The 22,630-nt window shown below is 39.1% G+C and overlaps 1 protein-coding gene across 1 annotated transcript; it reads right to left on the bottom strand.

Moving 5' to 3' along the window:
• Window positions 1-15,566: 15,566 nt before the first annotated feature.
• On the bottom strand, window positions 15,567-22,614 carry LOC104422935. Its single transcript, XM_039317700.1, has 8 exons — window positions 22,595-22,614; window positions 22,372-22,506; window positions 22,200-22,248; window positions 21,004-21,100; window positions 20,165-20,425; window positions 19,322-19,582; window positions 18,513-18,743; window positions 15,567-17,934 (listed from the first exon to the last, which is right to left on the bottom strand). Exons 1-8 carry the CDS (start codon window positions 22,612-22,614, stop codon window positions 17,570-17,572), a joined length of 1,419 nt encoding a protein of 472 aa, XP_039173634.1. The 3' UTR covers window positions 15,567-17,569.
• Window positions 22,615-22,630: the final 16 nt, after the last annotated feature.

A 22,630-nucleotide genomic window follows, 5' to 3' on the forward strand; every position in this document is an offset into this window, starting at 1 on the left:
GATTTTAAATGAAGGAAAAAGGAGAGAGAGATAGATGGTGATGACCAAGAAGCTTCAAACCTTGTTCCTCGTCGTTACTGCTCCACTGCTCCCAACTTCCAAGCAAAGCTAGAATTTCTCGCATCCATTCATAAAATAATCAAACAGGAAAGCTAGACAAATTAATATATGAATGCTTGAGATAGAATGGGAAAGCATTAAAGAAATGGGGAAGACATCATATTGACGCTGGCTTGGAACCTTTGCTTATTTTGACAGTGACAGATCGTTTCTTAAACGAATGATCAAACGACGTGGCATTTGTTTTGGGCACATGTGGGTCCCCAAAAATTAATGGGAAAAGAAAGTTTCATTTCAAACCATTACTTGGATTTTAATAAATCTCATTTTGTCCACCTAAAAAGGGTTCTTGTTTGGAACTTGAATCTCAATTTTATTATGCAGACCGGAAACGGCGGTGATATAAAAAATAGAATAAATACAATTTTTTTAAACCCATCATATTTTATTAATACATTTATAAATATTTTAATTGTGTTAATTAAATCCAAAATATTTTTACATTTTATCAATTGAGTTTATCTAATCAATTTTGACTACAAATCTTTGACGTAAACATAAACTAACGTGGAGCTCGAATACTTTTTAATAATGTATTTTTTGATTTTATAATTGTTTTTAAAATTTTATTTTCATTTTCCTTTTCTCATTTCTTCTCTTCTCGTTCTTTTATTTTATTTTTAATTTGTTTTATTGTGGCTAGCATAGGTTGCGGCACCCTTGTCCAGATTTAAGTGAGGTCATCGCAGCCATGAGCAAGCCTTGTTGCCTTCGTCCATAATCGACAAGGGCCCGATGACCCTCGTTAGTCACAATAATAAAAATAACAAAGAATGAAAAGATAAGAAAATTAAAAAAATTAAAAAAATCGAGAAAAATAAAATATTATTAAAAATTGTCCGTGTTAGGGTTGGCCATGCCATATAGAATGATCGGTGTCCAAATAAGTGATTTCTGGTCAAAATTTGTTGGATGAACTTAATTAGCCATAGGTGAAAAAAAATTTAAGCCTGAATTGGCACAATTAAAAGATTAATGATTGAATTGGCATAAGTTTAGGACTTTTTGGTAATTTTTCTATCTTAATCATGCACAAGGATAAGAGATCATCGTATAAAATAGAAACCAAGTTATTTGACATGGAATGATAAAGTAGAATGCAAATGATTTCTTGAGAGAGACTATGACGTTCGGAAAATTCCTACCTTATTAATATGTAGGAATTTAGTTGCGATCGATGTCACGCATTATGAATTTTATATGGTTGATTAATAAGACTGTTATGTTTGGAAAGTTTTGTCAAATGTTTTGACGAGTTCAAAAACTAATTATTAACTTATGTTTGGAAAGTTTTGCTAAACGTTTTGACAAGTTCAAAATATTTTTTGGATTTACATAATATTTAGAATAGATACTGGTTTTCATAATTATGTGCTGATATCCTTGAATTCTTAGCATTTCAACCAAAGATGTTATTTTTGGAAAGTTATTCTTTTAGCTATTTCTTCTTCCAACAAGTCTACTTTGAACCTTGCATTCCTTTCTTTCCTCCATTAGCAAGTGAGACTTTGGAGTTAGCTTTGTTGATGTTATGCTTATTTCATCTATATTAACATATACTTCATTAATGCAAGGCAACCTCTTTACTTGGCAAGATGAGATGAAACTCTCCTAAATATGTCTTCTCTTAGCTTATGAGATTGTGTCACATGCCTAAGCTATTCATTTAGGGGCCACATGAACCCTTTTGATTGGAACAACAAGCCTCTCTACTCTTAGACCTCATGATTTACCTTAGGTTTATTAAGTAACTCCATCAAATTCACTCTTAACTGCTTCCCTACCGAAGGGTAAGTCTTCAACTTCAAGAGAGAGAGAGAGAGAGAGAGAGAGAGAGAGAATTCCCAAGTGAATGCCTCACTTCACTATTTCACCTATCACTCTTCATATTCCTTTCAACTTTCGCTTTCAAATTCAAGAGTAAAAGCAAAGAATTCCACGCGCGTTTCATTAAAGTCTTGAGTTTATTTCCGGGTTTGAACGAGGTAAACGGATTAATTTTCTTCTACTCTTCATAAATGGATTTGTTGTTTTCAAGACAAAAATCATTGATTTGGTTGTCTTACTTTGAAAGAAAATTCAAGCTTCTATTTCCAAAGTAAGTGAAAACTCTAGGTGCTAAGCTAGGCTGTTCTAATGAGTACCTGGCTTGATTGCTTGATGAGTGTTTAATTATAGTGAGTTTTATGAACATATGTAAGAAAATTGGTGATAGCATATCTGATTCTTCACTCGTGTGAATCTCGATGATGATTTGTTGAGTTTGCATTGATTTTTTTTTTTTTAATAAGAAGCATGAGTAAAGTCTTTGGTGATTGGTAGTATTTTGGCAAAGAGTTTTTTTTTTTTTTTTTTTTTTTTTAAGTTATTGAATATGGCAGTATCGATTACCACTTACTGAATATGACAGTTACCAATTACCGATTATAGTAGCTTACCGAAGATGGCAGTACCGATTACTGATTATGGCAGGTACCGATTATTGATTATGGCATGTACCAAAGATGATAATATGATTACTAGTTATGGTAGGTTACCGAGTATAGTAGTTACTGAAAGCTATAGATAATTAAAAATATATATAAAAAAAAACTATTTTCTTTTCTCATGTTTTCTATTTTATGGATATTTTAGTCCTTCATGTTTTTAGCATCATTATTTGATGAATACATGTCTATTATATTTGAGAAAAGTATGCATATTGAATATGTTTATTTGATGATGGTTAAGTACAATGATGCTATGCATAAATGTTGATATGGAATATGTTTGGTAAAGTGAAATGATGCAGTGCATTGAATATTGATATTGATAATCTTCATGTGCATTAATATTGCATAATAACATTAAAATTGAAAAAAAAAATGTCGTCATCCACGTGAGGGCAACGATGATGCCTTGGATGTTTTGGGAAGTGTTTCAAGATGCCTTGGGATTTAAGATATCTCACATTAAAAAAAAGAGAGATTATGCATGAGTATGGCTGGATGCCTTGTGGGTGGATGTTGCAGGATACTTTGGAGTTGAGATGTCCTATGTGTCGAGATGCCCCAGGTGTGTTCAGGAGATGAAGTAAATAAGATGATTTATGTTCATGATTATACATGTAATCCCTGAAGATGAAGTTAGGGAAAGTGTGTTCAGGAGATGAAGTAAATAAGATGATTTATGTTCATGATTATACATGTAATCCCTGAAGATGAAGTTAGGGAAAATTATCAATGAAAGCTAGACATAGAGGCCAAAGGAAACATAATAAAACTTTTGTGCACTCATAGCCGAGCTACTTCCAAAGTGCTCAATTATATGTCAAACTTTACTAGGCTAAGGAAGAGAAAATGTGATAGCAACGTATAAAGCTGCCAAACTGAGCTAACAGTCAATACTGAAATCGTTTTTAGTCGATTAAGATATAAGAAAAAGATGGTTGACCATGAAATAGCCCATCAAGTGTAGGATGATGATTGACACGATGAAAATGAATATGCTGCTAAATGATGATATCTTTCATCAAGTCTTCTTGAGACTGACTAACTTTCTATATGAGGAAAAATGGAAGAAATTTGTCTATTCCTGTCACATGACCGGGGGACAAGTATTGAGTTCCTTCCATTTAACGTTTTCGAGGATGTGGCTTATCTCAAGTCTACCAATCTAACATGCTGGGGATGAATTTGGACTAGGGGTGAGAACGGCAAGATCATTGAAGGGGTTTGCTTTGAACAAAGGAATAATGTTCTAGTGAATCTCTGGGGTGATGGAGCTTCGAGACTTGAGAATTAGAGAACTGATCGTCTCTGAACTCACCTTGGATGCTTGGCTCCAAGAATTTCCTTCTGATCGTACTTCCTCCAACTGAACCCATCGTTAGGTGGCAATTTGAATTTCGGGCCTGGGAAAACTTGGACCTTAAAGAATAGTTGTTCATCCGACCTTCTGCAGTGAAAAGGTTCCTGCAGTTGGAATCTACGAAATCCTTGGAGCAAAGAACATCATAAAACTTGTTAACCCTAAAATAATTGCGGTCAGACGAAAAAGAAAAGAAAACGCAAAGAAAACTGAATCATTCCGAGTCTTATTGCTTAATCACGTACGTAACTTCGTGAAATACTTCAACTCGAGCGGTGGTGGCTGAAGAATTTCGATCACCGAGGAGGATGAGATATATCACCGGAACAAAAGAGAAACCAAGTTACTTGCCATGGATTGAGGAAGTAGAATGTGAATGGTTTCTTGAGAGTGAGACAATTATGCAAGGCTAATAAATGCATAGATCGTATACTATATTTGAACCATATTTTTCTCCAATCATACCTTTTATTGGTAGAGTTTTTTTTTTTTTTAATTGGTGGGTCACGGGGTCTGAATATCACTGACAGTTAATATCTGTAACCACCAATAAGAGGCATAATTCGAGGACATTTTCTCTAAGAGATGGAAAAACACATGACCCTATTTCCTCCAATCTGATTATGAGGTGAAAAGCTAGACTCTTTTGTAACTAAAATCCAACTGAAGGACCTTTTCTGGTAAGTGATGAACTAGGGACAAAGGCCCAGAATTCAACTGGAAGACTTAAATCTTGCTGTCTACCATATAGGTTAACTACATCCATGCGTTATAGAACATAATTTAATCATTTGAATTCTTCTTTTAGATAGACTTTTGTTAGAATTAGTAGTTGTAATTGAATCATACTTTTGTCCATCCCGGAGCTAGCTTATGAATTGATGAATTGCAGACGTGGACATCCCTATCCTCATCGCCCATTCAACACTTTGCACATTTATTCCACAACACCAAAGCTTCACGAAGATAGATCCCCATCCCATATAACACGATCTCCCATTAACTCACCACTTATCACAGATTTGCCACTGTCTACCTGGGACCAGCCATCAATCGCCACCTCCATCACCAACCTTTTAACGCTCTTACGTTCGTGGCATGACTAAACAAGCAGATGAAGAGCCATGCTAAGCAAACCTGTGGAGATGTATGTAATGGTTAACATTTTGGCCATGGATTTTGTGCCTCCACCTCGTCAACGACTGCTACCGAATGCAACCGGATGACATGGTCACACAAAAATAAAAGTGAACAAAAGGAATGTGGTCAGATTTAGTCTCCTTGGAAAGGAAATCATGCTGAAATTGACCGAAATTAGAGCTTCAAGCGGAACTCTAAATGAAGTCATCGTTCTTCGGGTTCCTCAGCCATAAAACGGGGGCAAGCAGTGCTCCCTGTGGCTAGCGGACTGACAGTGAAGAGAGATGATACAGCCACGATTGGTGCCTTGGCTACTTCGTTCAACTTTGCATTAAGAAGATCTCTTTAGCAACCTCCCATTCCTCAACCTTGGTGGATCCAACAAGTCAAAACAACCTCGGATCAGAAACAATCGACTTTCCTCTAGTTGAACTAGTAAGTTTGCCAACGCATGCTGATCCAGAGTTTGAAACTTGACAAATCTTCCATTCTCATCATTGATTAGCAAGTTAGCACTGACTAAATTTTTGGACTTTCTGGTGGTCATTTTGAGTGTCTATCATACCATCCCTTATCTATCCGCCAATCAGACACTGTTTCTATCTCTTGATCACTCTTGCCAGATCAATGTGAAGTACAGATTTTTCATCCTCCTTCTTCCAGAATATACGTGTTATTAATATGCAGCAGACCAGATCCTGCTTAAACGATATTGTTCCAGTTGCTTTATGTTGTCTTCCCATTCTCGACGCAATTTTAATGAAACAAGAAAAGAAAAGAAAAAATCAAACTAAAACTGTACATTACGAGTATGACAAGTGCACGTCAAGCGAGCACAGAGAGTACAGAGATAAAAAAGACATTCAACAAAACGACATTACTAGTGAAGCGTGACCCTATGGTCCCCCTGATTATCGACTTTCACAAAAACGAGGTCACCTTTGTGAACCCTGATTATTACCTTCTTAGTTTGTGCATCGACATGGTGAATGATTTGATTTCTTTTGTTTTCTTTACCACATTGCCTGAGTGTAGATTCATCTGAGCTGCGTGCTCGAATTGTTTAGCACTTCAAGGTTTTTTCCTGAATTTATTCAAGATAATCCGAGTCAATTGGAAAAAAAGTGATATTCTTGTACGTATTTAGCAATGGATTGGGTGGTGGTCTTCCATCTTGAGGACCATCCCCAGTCTCAGAGGCTCTTGAACCGCTACTCCTCCTAATCATTGAAGTCATTAGCTTCAAAATCCGTAAGCCCAGACACGCTTCTGGGAGTTCAGTGAGTCATCGTATTCTTCCACTGTGGTCGCCAAAAGACGTGTAAGTTGTGATCGTCAGAAAATGGTTCTGATGATTAAAGTCTACTATAACTTGAATTCTCTAGATTCAAATTACTAAAGTGAAACGCGTGGACAAATAATTGAAAACAGATAAGGAAATTGCAACTTACTTTTATTGAATTAGGTAGATATGGCTTAAATTATTGGATGCATGCTTGTTCGACAATTATATTTGAACAATAAATTTCTCAGTGGAAATTGTCACACCCGAACCTCGAGCGCGCCAACATCCCACCATGGTCATGCAAATGCGACATTCCCAAGTAGTGTCGCCGACCCCATTCATTTATTATTACGCAAGCGGAACGTATTATAAAACCCCGACAATGAAATACGGGATAGAAAAGGTGAAGCAAAACCACAACATAACACTTTCATAATTCAACAGAATTACAAACAGAGGTCTACGGCCAAAAGTCTACAAAAGACCGGCTCTTAAAAATGAACTGTCCCACGACCTACAAATCGGACACGTTCTCCAATCCTTATGACTTCACATCTTCAACTCCTCAAGGCCAACCAAAGTTATCTGGCCGCTCCGTCCACCAGGGACCTAAAATTTTAATCCCACAACCGGGATGCCACATTGTCTCAGCAAGTTCAACCCCCTAAACCCCTATTAGAAAGAAAATACACCCTAGATGGCCTAGCCACATCACACATAAGACTTACCTCACATTAGTCTTCATCTGTAGGTAAGCACATTTTATATAATTCAACCACGTGCAATTATTATAACCAAACAACTATGACACAATCACATTACCAGAACAATTCAACCACTTGGATCATCTCAGCGATCAATCGACTCGGCCGATTACATGTCATTCTAGCAAATCAATCACTGCTTCCAATCATGACCCTATAGGAAGGTTTAACAACCAGTGGCAATCATGGCCCCACTCGGCACTACCTTTAATTAGGTGGTAGATCTCGGCTCGATGGGCACGACCTCTAATAGGTGGTCAATCACGGCCCTATTAGGCACGACCTCTAATAGGTGGTCAATCACGGCCCCACTGGTTATAACCTTTAATAGGTGGTCAATTACAGCCCCACTGGGCACAACCTTTAATAGATGGTCAATCACCTCCACTAGGCACAACCTTTAATAGGTGGCCAATCATGGCCCCACTGGGCACAACCTTTAATAGGTGGCCAATCACGGCCCCACTGGGCACAACCTTTAATAGGTGGCCAATCATGGCCCCACTGGGCACAACCTTTAATAGGTGGTCAATCACGGTCGTTATTCCATCAAATTTTGACACTTGGGATTTTATAAAAAGAATCCCTATTTATTGCAATCACACTCCATTTGCCACATCCATTTATCAAATTCAAATTCTAAATGCACAGCAGCGATCACCACGAAATTCTAAGAAAATAAGGTCCCAAAATAATTTTCGAAATTTATTAAATAATTAAATTTATTCCGAAAATTAATTAAATAGTAATATCCATATTTTTCACGATCTACACTCAATTTATAATATCCAACCATCAATTTTGAAATCTGACTACACAATGGCAGTGACCGGCACGAAATTATGAGAATTTAGGGTCCCGACAAAATTTTCGAATTTAATAAATAATTAAATTTATTCAGAAAATAATTAAATAATATTTTAATAATTTCGAATAATAATATATTATTAAATTATTTAATAATTTCGAGATATTTAAATAAATCAAAAGTAAATTCACTTATGTCAAATTAAGGCTTATTTTAAATAAACCTACTTACCCTTAATTAAGCACACTTTAAATTAAAACACCCCTTAATCTAATCTACTCTTAAATAACCTAAACTAACAACCTAATAATACTTAACATAAACTAAACCTCCCTAAGCATAATTAACCCTCTAAGTGAGGTTTAGTGAGCTAAACTCACCGGATTAGCGAGTCGAGCGGACTAAAATGATAGGGACGCCGAGGGGATCGACTTTCCTCAAGGCAGGTTAAGCATCTGGGCTTAGGAAGACGGCCAAAACGAGCCAAACCTTCGCTGCAATACCCACTTGGCGAGCTGCTGGTTGAGGCCAAGAAGGGGCTAATCCGGTGCTGGTTCGGGCGGAGGAACGACGGAGGAGGATCGGCGGGCGGTAGCAACGGCTTGCACGAGCTCCCGGCGAGCTGGACAGTGGCTCACGGCTGCAGCTCGGCCAAGAGCAGCGACGGATGAACGACGAGGGCTGCGGTTGGCTCGCGTGCATGCGGGCGAAGGGGGAGCGGAGTTGGCCGGTTGTGCGAGCGAGTGAGTGCAGACGAATGGCACCGGTGACGGCGACAGGCGGCGATGTTGAGCGACCGAGTGAGCGGTGAAGGGGTGTGCGGCCTACTGGTTCCATTCAGAGCTTTCCCTCTCCTCTTTCTATCTCTTCCCAAGCTTGAAGATGATGTTGATAGGTACCCTTTTTTAGATTAAATCTCCACCCTCCACTTGTCAAGCTCTCATCACTTGGCTCCAACCACCGTGACATAAGGTGACGTCATCTTCCACTAACTCCAATCTCTCATAACCTTAGTCCAATAGGTTCAATTTCATTTTCCGCCGGGGCATAAAATCTTGTACAACAACTTCTTCAATTCCACTCGATTCTCTTCCAATTGAGTCCAATTAAAGTCCATAAATTAATTCAATGTTCCTAATAAGATTTGTGACACACCATGATTTCTAATTTCAGAATTTGATCTCAATTTCACGGTTAATTTCACTTTGGCATGATACTAGCATGTCTTAATATACCGGGTATCTTTTTAGAAATTTTCATGCATTTGACATGTGGTTGATCAATTCAAGCCACAATGTACATCTTTGACACATTGGCGAATTTCGATTGTCGGGGTAATCTCAAGGTTTCAAATACGAACACAGGGTACCCAAACGATAGAAAAGTCGGTCCAGTACCAATCAACAAGAATTGTGCGATTTGGTGGAATCACCCACACTCGATCACATGCCTCTGTCGAGTCGACCTATCTCTGGTCTCTAATCGATTTTTAACTATGCCGTAATGACCCTTGCAGATTAACTCGGTCGAAATGTTGTTTCCTGATCAAATTCTCGAGTTCAATGCATCAGAATTTCTTAACGGCTTTACCTGATAGACTAGTTATCACATGAGTGATCAGTTCAGGGAAAAGAACTATATGTGTGCCAATGAAATGCCCATCTCAATTTATTGAAAATAGAATTGGAAAATTGAGATGTCACAGAAATCTATGAAGCTTATAGGGAAAGTAAAAGGTTTATAAGATTTGATTGGAAAGCTTGCATAATTAAAAACAAATATCGAACATAGAAAAACTAATCTACTTTGAATTTGAAATTCAAAATTGAAGAAAAATATTATATGAATAATCTTCTTCCAAAATCTAGTGGGACCTTGATGTTGTATGATTCTTGTTTGAAGTCTATTTTCTGTGTTGAATGTCTTGTCATGAGTCATTTCCTCCTCAAGAATTTCTAAAGTTTTGAAGTCTATTTTCTGTGGGGTTCTAATCTACAATTGATCGTCGATGTGTGTTATGAACCCTAATTAAACTTTGTCCATTGGAAACTCACCACCAATGAGCTTTCTAAGCATTCCATCGATAGGTCTCATGGGTCAATTGCGTTGTCACGGCCTTTATGAGTGACGGGCTTGATTAGACATTCTATCAAGTGGGCACGATGGATGAACTATATTATTATGGCATGACTTGGGCATTTGGCTTCTTTATACTTAGGCCTAGAATAGGGCATTGTGTCAATGCACTAATAAGTTGCTAGCTGGCTCTCCAAATTAATGTGTTTTAATAGCTTAAGACCATTGATCTATAAATATAATGAAATCAACATACGGTTAAAGATTTCTATCTAATGACCTATCGTAGGTCGCCGTTTCTTTTTTTTTTTTATAATGAATTTTGCAGATAACATAGAATTGGCCACCGGGCAAAGCTAGGCACAGAGCTTTTGGGTGGTGGGTCGGGCCTCATTGTGTGTATGGGCTGGGTCAGGTCGATGGGTCTTAATGGGCGGGCCTGTGCTCCACAAATTATTCATTATTATGGGTTCAATCTTGGAAGTCGAATCCATTGTTTGGGGCCAATGTGACCTTATTCTCGATTCTGGGTCACCGTCCGGCCAACGCCAACCACACATATTAGGAGAAAATTATCCCAAAAATCGTAAACATATTACATTTTTATTAATTCGGCTTTAAATATTTTTACATTTTGTCAATTGAGTTCATTCAACCAATTTTGCTAGAATTTGATGACATGTATGCTAGTTGTCCTATGTGATATGGGTAGTGCTAACGTGACAACCTTTAATAATATTTTAATATGATAGTGTTAACATGGACAACTTCTAATAATATTTTAATATTTTAATAATTTTCTCGAGTTTTTTTTTTCTATTTTTTTTTTCCTTTATTCCTCCTTTTGTCAGTGGTCGCCGATCGGCTACGGGTTAGATGGGCTGGCTTGTGGCCCAATTGGTTAGGGGTGAGCCTCGACAAGGGGAGTCCTTGCCCAGGCAAGGCTTGACGAGGGTCGGCCTCTTTGGGCGTCGACTCTTGTAGAACAACACCTCGCCATGGTAGGCAAGGCCAACCAACACTGGTAAAAGGAAGGAGAACGACAAAAAGAATAATAAAGTCATAACATTTTAAAGTATTATTGAAAATTATCCAAGTTATTACTAATTGTCCTATAGAGCACTGTTAACTATCCTACACGGTACATTCGGCATCCATGTCAGTAGTTTCAAGTCAAAATTGGCCGGATAAACTTAATTAGGAAAAAGTGAAAAATGTTTAGGACTTAATTAGCAAAATTGAAAGGTTTAAGACTGAATTGATAAAAATACAATATGTTTAGAACTTTGTGGACAATTATGTCAACATATAAGAGGTGGTTGGGTCATTTCATTAGTAAATTATTATGGCCAACAAGAAAAATTTGGAACTCTATAAATTGGGCCGCTTCCTCTCACGTTTTTGTACAATTTCCCTGCTTCCGAATGCTCTAGCTTTCTAAATCATTTATGTATTCGCTGTGCAATACGTGGCACTTGTTCATTGAGTTCCATGACAACAACATATATAAGCCGGCTTTGTCCCCATAACAAGTCAAATTCAAGGATGACGAGACACAATGACCCGACAATTGGGATAAATTGCAAAGGCAAATGCCGGAAGCTAGTCCTTGCCAGGAGGCTTCCCCATACAATACCTATACCCCCAGGAAAACCCCTAAGTAACTACGGCACCGGTTTCGCGGAGAAGAATGTTCGGTGTTTGGAAGATATTCTGGCTCGAGATTGATGCAATGATGTCAAGAAAGCCATTTGCATGACATGCGGTGGCATATTAAAAGGTGAATCGTCAAGTGGGATGGGTTACTTGAGGACGCACCGGCACCAATATGAGGAAGAGATTTCCAAAGTTGGAGGGTGCTCTTTAAGTACAGCGCTGTATATGGGATTTCCATTATTATAACGAGGGAGGAAATTGCAGAGAGCTTACATATTATTGTCTTGCTGCGGAGTAACCCTTTAGTTTCGATGAAGATCCCTTACTTTGTGCAATATGTGTAGACAACTCTACAACCTCAATTCAGATGAGTTCCGAGGACAACAAATGCCAAAAACTACGAGTCACTATACAAAGAGAAAATGGTGGTCTTAGTACATCTAATGTCGATGGCTAACTTTCCAATGTCTTCAACTTTTGGGAAAATTACTAAAAAAGTCCTAAACCTATTACAATTGTGCCAATTTAGTTCTAAACTTATTTTTTTTTGACCAATTGAGTCCTAAACCTTTTATAATTATTCTTGATCAGTCTATCCGGCCAAAAATGGCCGGCGCGCCGATGTGGCAGCCGGCCGGCACCGGCGACATTTTTAATAATATTTTATTAATTTTTTAAATCTTTTTTTCCTATTTTTTTCCCTCTCCCTCCTTCCTCCTCCTCTCATGCTTCTTCCCTTGGCCCGACGACCAGCCGTAGGGGAGGGCTGGCCGTCGCCGGACCGAGGCGGCCGGCGGGCGAGCCCTCGCCGATTCGGCGAGGAGGGCCTTGCTAGACGCGATCCGCGACTACCACGCCAAGATCGAGGCCGAGCTCTCCAAGATTTGCGACAGCATCCTTGGCCTCCTCGACTCCCGCCTCATCCCCGCCGCCTCCGTCGGCGACTCCAAGGTCTTCTTCCTCTAGATCAGTTCCTGGACCCTTGGCGAGCCCCCCTCACCGGATCTGGCGAGGGCTCGCCTTGCCCGGCGACCGCGAGGCTAGCCCTCGCCGGATCCGGGGGGGCTCGCCCCGCCGTCGCTAGGCCCGCGCCACCGGCGAGCGAGCCTCGCCGGATCACGTGGGGCTCGCCTCGCCAAACCCGGCGACGGCGAGGGCTCGCCCCGCCGGCCGCCTCAGTCCGGCGACCGGCCAGCCCTCCCCTCTGGCCGGCCGTCGAAGCCTAGGGAAGAAGGAGGAGAGGAGGAGGAAGGAGGGAGAGGGAAAAAAAGAGGAAAAAAAGATAAAATTAATTAATAAAATATTTCAAAAAATAAAATATTATTAAAAAATATTGTCGGCGCAAAGCTAGCTGCCACGTCGGCGCCAACCGGCCATTTCGGCCGGATGGACTGATCAGAATAATAGTTAAAGGTTTATGACTCGATTGGTAAAAAAAATAAGTTTAGGACTAAATTGGCATAATTGCAATAGGTTTAGGACTTTTTTGGTAATTTTCCCTCAACTTTTGATTCATGTACTAAGCCTTATGAATTATGCGTATTCTGTTGTCATCAGTCATTGGGTCAATGATGAATGGAATTTTGTCGCCGGACTCTTACATTAAGAAGTAAATGTTCTCGCATGATTCCGGAAATGTAACTACTGAAATAATGAAAGCTGTCAATGATTATGCCATCTCCAATAAAATTATCAGCATTATGCTAGATAATATTGACGTGAACACCTCCTTAATTTGGAGTCTCATCCAACTAGCTAAATATGATATAATTTGAAGTACTAAAAGTTGAAGAAGACAGGTGAGGGGATGGGTGTGTTGACGTTCTACTCCATCGCTCATGGCGGAAGTGCTCATGGCGGAAGTGCTATCTCCTGCTGTTGACACAACAAATGAGAGGCTTGTTGAAAGTTTTGCTCTTTTGTATTATTTTAGTATTTTGAAAAATAAACGTCCAACTTTATTGAATGGCATGGCGGAAGTGCTCATGCCCGCCATGCCATTCAATGCACGGCCCGGTACAATAATGTGCCGGCCCAAGCGTGGAGCGGTGACCACTATTATAGATCACATACCGAAATTGCTAATAGTTTCAAAGTTATTTTTCTATGAAAACGTACTATTTCCATGGATAGATATGAGAGGTAGTTGATGCACTTAAATTTATTGTTCTAATATAAAAATATTCCAGTCATAACGAAAGAGCATTTATCTTCGTTGCTTGATATACTAATGATTACTTATCCATATGAGAATCATCCACTTACACAGATAAATTAAGTAATTATGGCTCGAGAGATGCTAATGATTGACTACATGGGGAAATAACCAGTTACTTGTCCATCGATACTTATGTTTTTCATATAAAAGAGGTACTAGTTGCTTTTTTTTTCTTACAAAAAGTTACTAATCACATGTTTTATAGCCGATAAGGTAATGGATTGCCAATGGAAAAGATTCTTCTGTGGCTGTTGCTTATTTAGCAGCGTGGCGAGCTTCCCTGACTAAGAGACTCAACTCACTGTTCTAATGACAGAAAGTGAGGGACAATACCTAGTAAATGGGAAGCTAGCTTCTAATCAATTCTGCTGGGAAAGCAGAATTAAAAGTTCCTTCGTGTCTGTGCCGGCATTCTAATATCCATGTTGATTGCTTTTAGCAAAAATCAAACCCACGGGAACGAAATTCTTCAAGTGCAGATCTTCTATTCCACTATTTATCATTACTTCAACCGACCTGATGATGGCCATTCAAGCCCTGCCCAGTCATCCTTTATCTCACGGTCTTCTCTTTGAACGGCAGAAAAGGAACAGGGGCAAGAAGAAACTTATAGACCACAGAAAAGCCTAAAGCCTGCCATTAGGGAGGCAGGAGTTGTCAAAGTTTAATTAGCGATATTTTCCATACAATAGTCGTCAAATAACTGAAGTTCCCACTGACTTGTCAGGCAATTCCAACAATAGGAATCGCACCCGGCACACGCACGAGTTAAGGGATGTCACATGTGTCAATTGGGACGAAAATACTGTCCAAGTGATCTGGCTTATGGCCGTGCCATTTCAAGTCCTCCCACCAACTCCTCTCCCCCTGATTTTCTTCAAATGCTCACTGAAACTTCATCAGTCGAAAGAGACTTGAGACTCGGGCAGTCATAAAAACTCAATCTTTCTAGCCTCGGTGCAATCCGTAGCCCACAGGATACATTGGAAAGTTTAGGTACGTAATGGAGAGACAACTTCTTCAAAATAGGGAGGAAATACGACGTCTCACAAACTTTGCCAGTAGAAGTTTGGCAGGTAATTAGGCTTTTGATGGCTGGGCAGTCCTCAACTGTGACCTCTTCCAAGTTGTTGAGATTATCAAGCATCTCGCTTGAGAAAATAACTATCAACTCGGGGCATTTACACAATGTCAACAGCTTGAGAGAAGATAAACATCCCTTCTGCATTGAGCCTTTCCAAATGTTTCTCAAGTTTCTCATGTAATACACATACAGAAACTCTAGCGATTCAAGACAAATGCTTTTGCAGTGAGATTCAGTTAAAGCCTCTTGATGAAGGGTATCGATGCATCCACGAGCACCTCAAGCTCATTACACTCCCCCAGAACACACCACTTGAGTTGGTCCATGCTATCTATCCCTAGTTCAGACAGCTTCTTAAGATTAGCATGCCTTTCTAAGAAAAAAGCATCTGATTGTTGCAGGATGTCCTTAATATCCGTGAAGACACCATCACCATTTGTGTACCTCAAGAATCGGTTGCACTGTTCCAGCTCGAATTCAATATCTGAAGGTAGCTGATTCATGATGCGGCTAGCATGATTACCAACACAAAGTCTGAATTGAGCTAAAGATGGATGCTCCATTGATTTCCTTAGCTGATTAAACTGCCTCAAAAGTTCCAATGTAGGAAAGGAGAATTTGAAAGTGCTTAACCTTTTCAAGTTGCAAACTTCAGATAAAACACCTTCAGCACATGTATCCCACCATTCGGCATTGGCATCCACATCTAGATTCAGTTCTTCCAAGTGCAATAGAGAAGATATTACCCCATGAGGAATCACTGTTTTCGAGTCACTAAAAGGTTCAGTTCCAGAAATTGAGATTCCCAAACAAGTCAAATTAATTAAACATTCAATTTCCCTGGGAAGATTCTTAATCTTCGTCCCCTCAAGATCAAATACCTCCAGCCGCTTGAGCCCTGCAATTGCTGGCGATATCGATCTCAATAGGACACAATCATTCAAGAAGAGTCTTTTGAGGCCGACAAGTTGAGATATGGACTCCGGCAAGCACCGAATGCGGGTTCTAGACAGATTCAATACTTCTAGAGCAGGCATCTGATTGAAAATGAAGAAGAAAGCTTTCTTAGCTTGTAATTTCTTTGCAGATATAACGACGAAAGTGAAGGGCACCTTGGTTCCTTCGGTAGCTCAGAAATTGCGGTATGCATCAAACAAATCTCTTTTGCACTCTCCCATTCCTCAACCTCTGGTGGCTCTATCAAATCCAAGCCACCTCGCATCAGAAACACACGATTTTCCTCGAGCTGAAATATTAAGTTCACTAATATATCCTGATCCTGGTCTTGAAACTTCACAAATTGTCGATTCTCATCAACTTGGAGCAGGCTAGCATTGACAAGATCTTTTAGGACTTTTTGGCCTTCATCATGGGCGTCTACGATACCATCTCTGACCCATAGGCCTATGGCAGACTCAGATGCAATCTCATGGTAATTGTTACAAAGAGCAAGATTTTTCAAGCATCTTCTAGTTTTATCATCTTCTAGTTGGTCAATGCAGAATCTTAATACATTAACCATAAGAGTTTCTATACCTACTTCATGACTCGTAGGTCGAACATTCAGTCTTTCAAGCACATGTTTCCAGATTAAAATGTCATCAACATTTTGCAGTGCCCTTGCCACTAGAATAACAGCACGTGAATATGGCCTGCACATCCTAACTATTTCTCTAGCTATGGCTTTTTAGAATAATAAACAACTTCACCCACATTCTGACGAAATAATTCGTACAGCAACAGATCATCCAAGCATATTTTCTTATCCACTTCGATTTCATCGCACAATTGTCCTGATCTAGTCACAAAGACTATCTTGCTACCAACTGGTGGTGTTGCTTCAGGAATCCTCAATGTCTCTAGCTTCATGTGTTGGTTAACGCCAACAAGAATGAGCAAAAACTTGAGGCCTTCCAATGCATTCACCACCGAATGTGGCATATCAACTGCATTGGCTTCAGTTAAATCACAAGATATTTGTCCAGCAATCTCCTTTTGCACCTTTTCCATGTCGCAGTTCAGAGGAACAGTAACACAGATGACTCTATCAAATAAATTTCTCAAAATTGCTGATTCCTTCAAAGCTTCAATGACAATAGCTTTTGCAACCTCATTTCTGCCATATATTCCCATTTTTTCAATGTTAGATTTTTTTATGGACTTAATGAGATGGTCGACTATAGAGTCATATTTAATTGCACCCCATCCTTCTGATGGTCTGCCTTCTCGTTTTCCACTGCCACCTAACATATCAATTAAGGCATTGGCATCATCCAAAGTAGCATGTGAAGAACTTTCCTTTTTCATCTTTGGTATGTGTATAATATCATTATATTCTGACTAGCTTCTATCCTCGCCTTTTTATCCCCAACTTCATATTCCGGACCTGAGCAATCTGAATCAACTTCATATTCTTGTTCTGAGGAATATGAATGAACTTCGTCAGAAGCAGTGTCTTCATTTACTTCCACGGAAAAGGGTTCAACCTCTGGCTCTGCAGTGTTCCGCATTTGCAAAACTGCACTTTCCGATGTTTCTCTCCTATGATATTCTCGACTTGCTCGAATCTTCATCTTCTCATCAGTGTCTTCAGATTCTGATTCTGAGCAATGTGAACCAACTTCCAATTCTGAGTAATGTGAACCAACTTCCCACTCTGAGTGTGATGAATAAGAATGAACTTTTCCCAAAGTAGCATGAGGATCAGCGCCCTTTTCATTATCCAGGGAAACAGTTCAGTCTCTGTATCTTGAGTGCTTTGCATTGGCACAAAATCACTTTCTGCTCTTTGCTTTTGCATGGCTACTAGTTTTTCCGCTTCACTTGACACGGTCGCATTTTCTTCTTCTTTCAGATCACTCAGCAGAGATCCATCGTTCGTGACATAGCCTGCCTTTGTGTGAAGCAAATCAATCCCAAACAACGGCTTGAGTTCTGTATAGAAACAAATCCATGAGAAAAAGGCACAATCATTATCATAATCTACCCCGCGATATATAAACGTTTCTTTCCACAATTTGTCAAACACATTCCATGATAATGCAGCTACACTGATCTAAGTGGACAAGTTGAAAACAGAAAGACAAAATCAGTGCCTTTCTTTACTATAAACAAAATCACCTGGTCTCCCTATTTATTGACTTTGGATCAGTTCAGAGAGAAAGAGGCCGTTTTAGCCCAAAATAAATCCCAATACACAAGAAGTGCTCCTTTGGAAACAGCAGCACTTCTAGACTTTATGCTATCTATAATAGTTATTTGATGCATATATAATTGCAATATTATTGATAGAAGCATCGAGATGGCAATCTCGCAAGCACAGAAAAGCTCGTCTCTTTACTGCTCTTTAGCTTAGCAATATGCTATTGTCTAAACAAAAAGTACTGAAAACTCATCTTTTAGGACAAAGCAAGGTTGAAATTGAATGGGCTTAAGGTTATATTAGTGCCATGTTGCAAATCTTCTCCCCAAATCATTTAACATGTAACAAATCTTTAAAGAATCAATGCTACCTTGCTGATTTTCAGCAGCATGAGAACAGGGAAATAGTTCAGTCTCTGTATCTCGAGTGCTTTGCGTTGGCACAAAATCACTTTCTGCTCTTTGCTTCTGCATGGCTACTAGTTTTTCTGCTTCACTTGACACCGTTGCATTTTCTTCTTCTTTCAGAAGACTCAGCAATGATCCTTTGCTTGTGACATATCCTGGCTCTGTGTGAAGCCATTCATAGAACGGCTTGAGTTCTGTATAGAAAAAAAATTCATGAGGCAAAAGCACAATCATTATTCATAATCTGCCCCAGGATATAAAAAACTTTTTTTTCCGCAATTTGTCAAACACATTTCATGATAATACAGCTACACTTATCTAAGTGGACAACTTGAAAACAGAAAGCCAAAGTCAGTTCCTTTCTTCACCAAAAACGAAATCACTTGGTCAACCCATTCATTAACTATGGATCAGTTCAGAGAGAGAGCCCATTTTAGCCCAAAGTAAATCCCAATACACAAGAAGTGCTTCTTTGGAAGTAGCAGCACTTCTAGACTTTATGCTATCTACAATAGTAATTTGATGCATACATGAATGCAATTTTATTGACAGAAGCATCAGGATAGCGATCTCACAAGCACAGAAAACTCTCATTCCTTTAGTCACCTTTGGCTAAGCAATATGCTATTCTAAACAAAGAGTACTAGAAAACTCATCTTTTAGGACAAACCAAGATTGAAATTGAATGGGCCAAGGTTATATCAGTGTCATGTTGCAAATCTTCTCCCCAAATCATTTAAAATGTAATGAATCTTTGAAGAATAAAAGCTACCTTTCTGATCTTCATAAAAGCTGCCTTTCTGATCTTCAGCAGCATGTGAAGAGGTAAACGGTTCAGTCTTTGCATCTCGAGTGCTTTGCATTGGCACAAAATCACTTTCTGCTCTATGCTTTTGCATGGCTACTAGTTTTTCTTTTTCACTTGACATTGTCGCATTTTCTTCTTTTTTCGGAATTCTCTGCAATGATCCTTTGGTCGTGACATAGCCTGCCTTAGTGTGAAGCCAATCCATCCCAAAGAACGGCTTGTGCTCTGTATAGAAAAATATTCATGAGGCAAAGGCACAATCAATATTCATAATCTGCCCCGGGATATAAAAAACTTTTCTTTCTGCAATTTGTCAAACACATTTCATGATAATACAGCTACACTTATCTGAGTGGACAACTTGAAAACAGAAAGCCAAAGTCACTTCCTTTCTTCACCCTGAACGAAATCACTTGATCACCCCATTTATTGACTTTGGATCAGTTCAGAGACAAAGAGCCCATTTTAGCCCAAAATAAATCCCAATACACAAGAAATGCTTCTTTGGAAATAGCAGCACTTCTAGACTTTTTGCTATCTATGATAGTAATTTGATGCATATATAAATGCAATTTTATTGACAGAAGCATTGAGATGGCAATCTCGCAAGCACAGAAAAACTCTCATTCCTTTAGTCACCTTCGGCTAATCAATATGCTATTGTCTAAACAAAGAGTACTAGAAAACTCATCTTTTAGGACAAACCAAGATTGAAATTGAATGGGCCAAGGTTATATCAGTGTCATGTTGCAAATCTTCTCCCCAAATCATTTAAAATGTAATGAATCTCTGAAGAATAAAAGTTACCTTTCTGATCTTCATAAAAGCTGCCTTTCTGATCTTCAGCAGCATGTGAAGAGGTAAATGGTTCAGTCTTTGCATCTCGAGTGCTTTGCATTGGCACAAAATCACTTTCTGCTCTTTGCTTCTGCTTGGCTACTAGTTTTTCCGCTTCACTTGACACAGTCGCATTTTCTTGTTCTGTCAGATCACTCGGCAGAGATCCTTCATTCATGACATTGCCTGTCTTTGTGTGAAGCAAATCAATTCCAAATAACTGCTTGAGTTCTGTACAGAAACAAATTCATGAGGCAAAGGCACAATCATTATCATAATCTACCCTGAGATATATAAACTTCTCTTTCTGCAATTTGTCAAAACAAATTCCATGATAATGCAGCTACACTGATCTAAGGGGACAACTTGAAAACAGCAAGCCAAAGTCAGTTGCTTTCTTGACTATAAACAAAGTCACTTGGTCACCCCATTTATCGACTTTGGATCAGTTCAGAGAGAATGAGCCCGTTTAAGCCCAAAATAAATCCCGATGCACAAGAAGTGCTTCCTTGGAAATAGCAGCACTTATAGACTTAATGCCATCTACAATAGTAATATGATGCATATATAAATGCAATATTATCGACAGAAGCATCGAGATAGCGATCTCGGAAGCACAGAAAACTCTCATCTCTTTAGTCACCTCCAGCTTAGCAATATGCTATTGTCTAAACAAAGATTACTAGAAAACTCATCTTTTAGGACAGACCAAGGTTGAATTTCAATGGATAAGGTTATATCAGTGTCATATTGCAAATCTTCTCCCAAATCATTTAACATGTAACTATTCTTTGAGGAATGAAAGCTACCTTTCTGATTTTCAGCAGCATGAGAACAGGGGCCCAAACCCAAACTAAGGGATGTATCAACTGAACTAGCGACAGGCTGATCAGAGATCGATTTATCCTGAAGCAGTAGGCAATTACAACAATGTTAGTACATTCAACATCTAAATGATATTGATAGTGTTGAAATAATATCTCAAGTCCATGCAGACCGTGCTCAACATCAGATTGATCTGCCTGGAGGTCTTGCCCGTCATTCACCCAGCCAGAAGGTGGACTTGTTGCCCATAGCCCACCTGGCCAGGCAATTGGGACATGCTCAGTGATTTTTATTTTTATTTTTTTGGGTGCATAGCCCAGCAGGATTTATTCCTAAATTTCCTATGTTTTTGAGTTGTATTTTCATCTGATGAGAAGATTAAGCCGCCAGAAACATCTCAATAAAATTTCCTGTTATTTCTCTATGTTACTCAAAATGAATAGATAAGTCTTAAGTGCTAGTTTGTGAGTTTAAGTGTGCAAAAACAGGGGTTAGCAAACACTTGAGAGGTGGAGTGATTGTAATCTCCATTGTATCGCTTGATTATTGTTAAATTTTTCTGTCACTCTCCACATAGATTATTGATCGGTCAAACTAACAATGTAATCTCTTGTTTGGTTTATTTTCATTGTTTATCTCATATCTATTTGCATATTTTTCAGCAAATAAATATCATAGAGCCAGAGTTCCAAATTGGATAAAATAGTTTTAAAAAGATATGCAGATTTCTAGTGACTTGAGATTTGATTTGGCAGTGGCCGAGGATGAGTCACCTGCAACTTTGAGAGAGAAGAAATTTTTTCAAAAAAATAAATAAATAAATAAATAAGGCCATAGCATCTGATTGTTGAATTTAGCAAATAAGATGTTGATTGAGGTGGTAGAAAAGATCCGCGCAACAGCTTTATGATAAAGCTGGAGACAAAAAGTAATGAGTTTTAGCAAGTGCTCCATGACAATCTTTAACACCTATTTAAAAATAAATAGTACAAAAGTAGGATAGAATGAAGTTTTGTGATTGAACCACCTCGTCACAAAGCTTCATAATTATATTTATTTAAGTATGCATGTCCAAATAAATATAACTTGTACCCTATTAGAGGAAAACATGGGCCAGAAAGCAATAATGACGTGTGCCTCATAATTATTTTCGACTACACGAATTTACTGGTTCTCTTACCGTTCTGCTCCCAGGAGCTAAAATCCCTCCATTCTCACCCTCTTGCTTCCTGACAATTAAGGAATGAAATGAATCAGGGACCATGGAGCAGATCAAAACCATCCAATTGTAATATAAACAAACTTCAATTTTGCACACAAGCAAACAGAACTCCATCCAGCTAGCAACTTACCATCTCTTGGGATCTGGTTCATTGCCGATGACCGAAGGGGAAGAGTTTTCTGGGGTTGCAGAGTCTACTTGCGAGGAGCCATGCGCAGAAAAAGCAGGGTCATTGATTTTGGGGCGGCGGGATTGTAGACCGGGACTGCAAGAGATGGCACGGAGGAGGCGGAGGACGCCAAGGATCTCCGGATGGCCAGAGGCTTAGCGTGGTTATGGGTTCCCTTGTAGACAATCTCGGTAATCTGGCCATCCAGAGATCTCTCAAC

The sequence above is a fragment of the Eucalyptus grandis genome, chromosome 7, assembly GCF_016545825.1.
Source record: "Eucalyptus grandis isolate ANBG69807.140 chromosome 7, ASM1654582v1, whole genome shotgun sequence".
In the NCBI taxonomy this organism is placed as follows: domain Eukaryota; kingdom Viridiplantae; phylum Streptophyta; class Magnoliopsida; order Myrtales; family Myrtaceae; genus Eucalyptus; species Eucalyptus grandis.

What these genes read in the sequence shown, in the direction of transcription:
- LOC104422935 (XM_039317700.1), bottom strand. Translation starts at nt 22,614, where the DNA reads ATGGCCAGATTACCGAGATT. An exon ending in CTTTTATGAAGATCAGAAAG is followed by an intron (nt 18,744 to 19,321) that starts GTAGCTTTTATT and finishes TTTTCTATACAG; the next exon opens with AACTCAAGCCGTTCTATGAA. An exon ending in TGCTGCTGAAAATCAGCAAG is followed by an intron (nt 17,935 to 18,512) that starts GTAGCATTGATT and finishes GTTTCTATACAG; the next exon opens with AACTCAAGCCGTTGTTTGGG.